At 53.8% G+C, this 8,286-nt stretch overlaps 1 protein-coding gene across 1 annotated transcript; it reads right to left on the reverse strand.

Moving 5' to 3' along the window:
• Positions 1 to 918: 918 nt before the first annotated feature.
• On the reverse strand, positions 919 to 5,074 carry SOX18 (SRY-box transcription factor 18). The gene is given in 3 exon segments (XM_058814771.1): positions 919 to 2,811; positions 4,464 to 4,758; positions 4,760 to 5,074. Coding segments are annotated over 3 exon segments (1,254 nt in total). The 5' UTR covers positions 4,868 to 5,074; the 3' UTR covers positions 919 to 1,960.
• Positions 5,075 to 8,286: the final 3,212 nt, after the last annotated feature.

The following is an 8,286-nucleotide window of genomic DNA, read 5'->3' on the forward strand; positions in this document are numbered from 1 at the left end:
TCATTTTTCCATGTATTCCCCCTTTTTACATACTGTATATGGAAAGACAATGAAGCGCCTTTGTGGCGTTCCATGGGAACGCGTCGCCAGCCCCCGGAGTGGTCCCGTTTATTAGCGCTTCACATTCAACAACAACAAAAAAAAGTGAGTCAGGATTGAGTCCTGTTAACACTAATGTGAATTTAATTTAGGAGAAGCTTGAAAATTAATGTCATTTGTTAAATATCCATTTCCCCTAAAAGGCAATTCTTTGCCAACAACAACAACAAAAAACCCCTTCTTCTATTCAATTTTTAATTTTTTTTTTTAAAACAGCCTTTTTTGGCGATATCAGCCTGGTTTAAATCACTAGGCGCTCAAGGAACGGATGCCACCGGGTTTTAAGCAACAGATTGTTGTTCCTCCTTTTCAAATTGAACAAAAAAGCTCCCTGTAAATCATACAGTGATTCACAGGAGGGGGATGAAGCTCCAGCAAAGCACCAGCAGCTCTGAGCAGGATCCGGCTGGGCATGGTGATGGCTCGGCAAGATCCGCTGCTGCTGGAGCCGGGAAGCAGCCAATGAAGGCCAGGAGGAGGAAAGGCTCCGCTACACAGAGTTTTCTTCCAGCTCCGAGGACTGGAGAGAAAGCATTGGGGCAGCCTGGCTCTATTTTTGGGGGGTTTCATGGGAAAACAGGGTGAGCCATGGGGACCAGGCATCGGTGCGCTGCCAGCCTGCCAAAACAATGAAAACACCAAGGCTCGTTTCGGAGGAGGATATCACATGTTTTATTATATTTTAATCTGAGAACAGCTGCTTTTCCTGCTGGGAGCATCTCAGGGCGGCACGGCGCGGTGCTGTGGGGCTGCCGCCAGAATCCCATCCCATCCCATCCCATCCCATCCCATCCCATCCCAAGCCATCGTCCTGTGCCGAGCCGAGCAGAGCCGCGCTCGCGGAGCCCGAGGCGGCTGACGGGGCGGGCGGGCGGCAGCTTGGAAATTAATACATTTGCCAGGTTGTCAAAACATTAATCAACGGATACAAAAATCTGGAAATGGTTGGGACAACATGTATTTGCGGAAAATATGTGTTCACACAACAAGCACACAAGATGGGAACAATTATATGAAGATGTTTTAATAATTAACCAGAATAAAACAGTTTGCTCTCCATACAGTTCTAGACAATAAAAGTGTTTGCAGTCATATTTTTCTTTTGTACAAAATTCCAGTCAGTTGTTCCTCAATATTTACATTAGCATTCCCTTTTCACAAAATATCTCCTTTTTTCCCCCCTTCCTTTTTTTTTTTCTTTAAATCCAGCTTTGCTACATAAATGCTTTAGATCTCATGGATATCCCTTGATTTCTTTTTAAAAAGTCTAATAAAAAAAACCCCAAAAGACATTAAATACCATTTTATATATAAAAATGCTTAGTAAAAATATAGTTTTGTTGCCCAATTAAAATATATTGCTGAGAATACAGTAAAAACTGTCCTAAAGCCCACCCCTAATGGGCGCCGACTCTTTAACAGCCCCGGCAAAGTCTTTCTAAAAGCTTTTTCCCCCCCTAAAAGTTTGCCTGTCCTTGGGTTAAATACTGAGGACAGGTCACACTTTGGCTCATCCTGGTGTGATTGTTTCAGGCAGGATTTACTGGAATTGACTTGAAAATGCCCTTGGAGCTGGTGGGAGCTGGAGATGTGCCCTGCCGAGGGCTGGAGCGGGGAGCACGGCGGGGAAAGGCATCTATCTGTGTTATATAGTTATACGGTATATCAGTGAGTTCAGCATGGTCTGTCTCTAAAAAAAATTTTAAAAAAATCAAAATAAAAAAAGAACAAACAAGAAAGCGATGCATTTAATGAGATACTCTAAATATGATGGAGCTCGTGGTTAAAGAAAGAGGGCTTTTTGTTTTTTTAGAGGAGAGTCGGGGCTCTCCTGGTGCACGCATTGGATGGTGAGGTCAACCTAACCGGTGATGCAGGGACTATAGTAAACAGCACTGCTGGCATCGGACAGGGCAGATATCAAACTGCTCTCCTCACAGGAGATGCTTCTAGGAGTCACTTTGGACAGGGAGACATGGTAAGGGAGGCCCGAGGCTTCGGGACGAGTCCTGCTCATGTTCAAATACTGGTCAAACTCATTGCGGTCAACATCTGTCCAGAGCTCGGTTTGGTTCAAGTGATCCACGCTCTCCATGTGGTGGGCTTCAGGAGGGGGAGACAGCTGGCCCAGGTGGGCAGAAAGCCCGTTCTGAGTTCCTGAGCACATCTGGTTGTAGTAAAGGCTGGAGGGATGGGGAGTCCTCATGGCATCGGCCAAGTGTGAGGGGGTCTGAGTGTAGGGCACGGCCACGTCCCGCCCCATGCACTTCTCCTGGGGAAACTCCATCTGGTGATGGTGGTGGTAGCCGCGGAAGGGCATCATGTTGCAGTCATCCTGCATGTGCGGGGGGAAAAACGCCGGCTCGGTCTGTTCCAAGACATCCAAGGGAGACATCTCAGGAGTTGGCAAGCCATAGTTTTCAATATCCGACCCCATGGAGTGGAGTTCTCTGAAGTGGTTAAGTGGGGGAGGCTGGGGGTGGCCCGGCTGGCTGCTGCCATGGTGACTCATGCTGAAGTTGTCACTGCAAGGCTGGGAAAGGTTATGCAGGAGGATATTGGGTTCCATCCTCTTGATTTTCTTGGCTTGCTTCTTTCTCCTTGGGCGGTATTTGTAGTTGGGGTGATCCTGGAGATGCTGGATTCGCAGGCGCTCTGCCTCTTCCACGAAGGGACGCTTGTCGCTGGCGCTCAGCGCTTTCCATGACTGGCCTGGAAGAGGAAAGAGAAGCTCTGTGAGAGTGGCTCAGTCACCTGGCACTGGCCAGGGCAGGGGGGCACCCAGGGAGAGGCAGCCCAGGGGTGAAGGGCTCCTGCAGACAGCTTGGCACCTGAGCCGGGTCTCACTGCTGGCAGCAGGAAGGGCTGGGGAATGGGTTCCCAAGCCAGGCTGTTCCCTTGTCCCAGAAGGAGAATCCAGCAGTGCCCAGCACCTCAGTGCTGCGGGAGAATGGGGCTGCATGGAATGGGAACCCCTCTGCCAGGGCTGGGGATTCTGCCTCCCACTGCCCCTTGGTACAGACCACAGTACCTGCTTCCCTGCATCTCGCATCCATAACCTGCACCTCTGCAGAGCAAATCACTCATCCCAAAAACTCACAGCACCATATCCTGGATCCCACATCCCCACACCCAACAGCCCCGTGTCTCTGCATCCTGCTGCTCTGCCTGGCCATATCCTGCTTCCCGTAGTCCCGCATCCTGCATCTCCATTTACCCATATCCTGCTTCCCGTGTTCCCACATCCCGCATCCTACAGTCGTGCATCCCGCATCCTGCAGCCTGTATTCCCATATCCTGCATCCCTGCAGCTGTGTACCGCTCAGCCCTGCATCTCTGCATCCCGCAGCCCTGTTTCCCTGAGATGTTTCCTTGCATCTTGTGTACATACAGCTCTGTATCTTCACATCCTCATATCCCACAGCCCCATAGTCCCACATCATGTAACACCGCATCCCACAGCCTGAGTCCTGCATCCAAGAGTGCCATCCAAGAGTCCTGCATCCTTACAGCTCGCATCCCTGCAGCCCTGCATCCTTGCAACCTGCAACTGGTAGCCCTTCATCCCACGTCCCTAAAGCCTGTGTCCTGCAACTCTTTACCCTTGCAGCCCATAGCCCTGCATCCCCCAGGTGCTCTATCCCACAGCACCCCATCCTTGTACCCTCATATCCTTGCAATCTGCATCCCACAGTCCTGTACCCTTGGAGCCTGGCTAGCAGAGCCCCATATCCTTGCATCCTACACCCTGCTGCCTTGTATCTGCGCAGTGTGCATCCCACAGCCCTGGACTCTCAGCACACACCCCAAATCCCTGTACTGCTCCATCCCACACTCCCAGCCCTGAATCCCTGTACCTCAGCAGTTCCCATCTCCAGCTCTGTAGCTCTGCATCCCACTGCCTTGGGCTATCAGAACCAAACCTGCCTATCCTGTACACCCCCAGCCCTGTACCCCAACATTCTGAGCTCTGTACCCCTGCATCCCTGCACTCTCTCGCAGCATCATCCCCAGACCTGTATCTCTGTATTGCTGTATTCCCAGCCCCGTATTCCCACATCCCTATCTCTCAGCTCGATATCCTCCTCATCCCACAGCCCTGCCCTGTATCCTTGCAGCCTGGATCCCCAGTCCCACATCCCCGTGTCCCTGGCTCTGTAAACCCGCATCCCACAGCCCTGTACTCTTGCAGCCCGCATCCCTAGCTTCATACTCCCGCATCCCCAGCCCCGTAACGCAGCTTCCCCGCATCCCCAGCCCCGTAACGCAGCTTCCCCGCATCCCCAGCTCCACACTCCCGCATCCCCAGCCCGCTCCCCGCATCCCCGTGCCCCCAGCCCTCCTCCCGCTCCGCTCCCGCTCACCCAGCATCTTGCTGAGCACGGCGTTGTGCAGGTCGGGGTTCTGCTGCGCCAGCCGCTTGCGCTCATCCTTCGCCCAGACCATGAAGGCGTTCATGGGCCGGCGGATGCGGGAGTCCTCGGCGGCCTTGCCCTCGGGGCGGCCGGCCGGGGGGCTGTATCCATAGCCCGGCTCGGGGCTGGGCGTGCGGCTGGGGGCCGCGCCGGGGGCCGCGCCGCCGGGGCCGGGGCCGAAGGCGAAGCCGGGCTCGGGGCTGGGCGTGCGGCTGGCGGGGGAGGCGGCTCCCGGGGGGCGCGGGGAAGGCGAGCCCGGGCTCAGCGGCCGGCACGGCGGCGGTGACCCATGAACAGTCGCCCCGGGGTTGCGATATCTCCTCTCGGCAGTAGTTAGACTCAGATATATTCATTCCAGCTAGACAGCACTTTGTGTCCGACCCGAGCGGGTGCCGGAGAGAGAATCGGGATTCCTGCCGCGTCCCACCGGGTCCAGCACCGCCGAGCAGCCGCCCGCAGCTCGCTTGCCTCGCCTGCCTTCGGGGGACTCGGGCTCGCCTGCGTTTGTTTTGGTTTCTTTTCTTTCTTTTTTTTTTTTTTTTCCTATCTTTTTTTGGTTTTTTTCCCCCCTTTCCCCCCAAAAAAAAAACTTTTGGGATGATGCTGGGCTGGAAGGGGCAAAATATAGCCGGGCTGGACCAATCAGCGGGGCGAGGGGAGGAGGAGGAGGAGGAGAGGGAGAGGAGGAGGAGATGAGGGGGAGGAGGAGAAGGAGGAGATGAGGGGGAGGAGGAGGAGGAGGAGGGAAGGGGGGGCGTCCCCAGGCACCAGCAGGAAGAACCACCCGGGGAGGGCCGAGCTGGGACCGGTGTGGAAGCTTCTGCCCCGTTCCCTTCTGTCCAAGGAGAAGGGTTGTTACATTTTTCTCTCATTCTTTCTAATTTTTTAAAATTTTCTTTAATTTTCTTTCTTTCTTTCTTTCTTTCTTTCTTTCTTTCTTTCTTTCTTTCTTTCTTTCTTTCTTTCTTTCTGTTCTTTCTTTCTTTCTTTCTTTCTTTCTTTCTTTCTTCTTTCTTTCTTTCTTTCTTTCTTTCTTTCTTTCTTTCTTTCTTTCTTTCTTTCTTTCTTTCTTTCTTTCTTTCTTTCTTTCTTTCTTCTTTTTCTTTTTCTCTCTTTCTCTCTTTTCTCTCTCTCTTTCTCTCTTTCTCTCTCTTCTCTCTTTCTCTCTTTCTTTCTCTCTCTGTTTTTCTGTCTTTCTTTCTCTCGGTCTTTATTTATGTCTTCTTTATGTTTTTGTGGTTTTTTTTTTTTTTTTCTCTTCTATTTGCGAGCCCCTTTTCTGCTCGCTGTGCCCTGCCCTCGCTCCCTGCCACCAGCGGTGCCGAGGCAGGGAAGCAGGGATCAGGGAGGCAGGGAACAGGGAGGCAGGGATCAGGGAGGCAGGGATGAGGGAAGCAGGGATGAGGGAAGCAGGGATGAGGGAGGCAGGGATCAGGGAGGCAGAGATCAGGGAAGCAGGGATCAGGGAGGCAGGGAAGCAGGGAAGCGCTCAGCTTTGCCTGCCAGGCTGTGTGCAGCAGCACAGGGATGTTCAGGGCTCGGCGTTTATTTTTCTTATGGCTGACTCGGTGTGTGTGTTTTGGCCAGCGTTCCCCATCCGGGGCTGGGAGCAGCCCTGGGGTGAAGGCAGGGGTGAGCCCTCTCTACCCCGTCAGTTTTCTGTGGGAATTTCAGTGTCAGGCACAGAAACGGCTCCTTGGGTTTTACACGAAAAGAAAAGCGTTGTGTTTTCTAGGGACTGCTGAGGAACGGGGGGTTCAGTGTCAGCCAGGTGATGGTGGCTGAGCCCAGCCTGCAGGGGCTGGCACGGCTGTGCCATCGCTGCGTGCCTTGGGCACGGCTGGGTGCCCACAGCACGCTGCCACCGGCAGCCACAGCAAAGCATCACGTCCCCTGCCACCAGGTCACTGCTCCGCTGGCTTGGCTGCCATCCAGAGGGGATTTGCAGTGCCAAGGGTCAGCCCAGGTTGTCTGAAGGTCCTTCCTGCCCTCAGCACTGGAGTTACTGCGGGACCCATTTGCAATCAATTGGCTGGCACACTGTGCCTGCCCCCTGAAACCCCCGGGGCAATGGGGCTGACTCGGGAGAGATGTGCCAGCCCCGGGTACCTGCCCCCAGGCCCTCTCTGGCTGTGGACATGCCCCAGACCCCAGGCTGAAATGTGAACCTCAGCCTCAGGAAGACTTGGGGCACTGGGTTGCACAAGAGCCCAGCTCCAGCCTCTCACAGCCGTGGGGTATTGCATGCCATGGTTTCTGTGTGTCTGGAAGTGATTTGGACAAGCCAATCTGCCGTTAACCCTAAACAAAACAAAGGCCTCTAAAAAATAAAATAAAAAAAAATTAAAAATCATGTCTCACTTATTCTTCAATCATCAACCAGGAGCGACAGAGGTTTCGGGCAAGATTTCCTTCACGTTTCTGGAGCTTCTTATTAAAATTTTGAAAGTGCAAATCAGCACCAGTCCACAGGAGAGCCCACACAGCTGCAAGGAGTCTCCTCTCCTCTCTCCCCCATGCAGAGGGAGCTGGAGCGCTGCTTTGGTGGAGAAGCAGTCCCTGCTGCCATCCAGAGCAGAGCCCCTGGAGCCTTTGGCTCTTTGTGCCTGCTCTGGGAGGAGCAAGGTGGGTGCTGGGGGATCTGGGGACTCTCAAGCTGGGACCTGTGGCAGCCTGTGGAGTGAAGTGAGCAGCCTGTCGGGCAATCAGTCTCAGCAGCTGATGGGGACATCTCCTTCTCCCAGGCTTCAGCCAAGCATGTGGTTCTTTCCCTGATCACATCGTCTCTGTGCCTCCTCCACGGCCCTGGCACAATCCTTGGCCTCCAGGTGGGCTCAGAGCCACCCTGGAGCTGGGGTTGGACCTGGTGGCACCAGCTGGCATTTGGGATGGGGTGGGGATGAGCTGCAGCAGGGTTGGAGTGGGGGCAGCTCTGATTTTCCTAGCCCTGGAATGGTGTTAAGAGCTGGGGCAAAGCCTCCCCAGGGGAGGTAGAGCCTCATGTCATCCACACTGCTCTGTGCAGTCACTCCAGGCCTGGGCTCAGGACGCTCTCCCTGTTGCAAGGGGCAGAAATCAGGGTGGTGCTGCTGTCCCTGTTATAATGGGATTGTTTGAGAGCTCCTGACCATGGAGCAAAGCCAGGCACTTTGACCCTCAAGTTTGCATGAGACCCAGCCTTGCACTGGGTCTGCAAACCTGGTCTTACAGTGCATTTGCTGTTGGTTCTGCATGAACAGGAAATAATTAAGGAAAGAAAAGGAATTAAAAATGGAGAAAAAAAAGGAAACAAATAGAAAAAAAAAAAAGGAATGGGATGAAGAGCCATGGAGTGTGGCATGGTTTTGGAGGAGGCAAAGCACAAAGAGAGGGGAAGGAGAGCTGAGTGGGATGGATCAGTATACAAAGCGCACAAAAATGCCTGGATGCAGAAATGCCTGTGTGCAAAGCACTCAAAATATCCCGGGAGGAGCCTGCCCTCAAGGACAATGCCACCCTGCTTTGTTCCCCTCGGTGTCCCCACAGCCAGCACCACAGAGCTGCACTCCAGGAGTGAGAGCCCCTCCCCAGGTGTGGGGTGAAGCTGCAGGGTCTGTGCCTGGCTCAGCCTTCCTGGGAGGGGTTTGATACAGCCCTCCTTTCTCCCTGCTGCCCACAGGGCTGGAACATGGGGTGCTGCTGACCCAGCGGCTCCTCACCAGCCACACCTGCAACCGCAGGCAGGGAGGAAGCTCTGGGCAACCCCAGATGGAGCCAGTGACCCGCCCAGTGC

This window comes from Ammospiza caudacuta, chromosome 15 (genome assembly GCF_027887145.1).
Source record: "Ammospiza caudacuta isolate bAmmCau1 chromosome 15, bAmmCau1.pri, whole genome shotgun sequence".
In the NCBI taxonomy this organism is placed as follows: Eukaryota; Metazoa; Chordata; class Aves; order Passeriformes; family Passerellidae; genus Ammospiza; species Ammospiza caudacuta.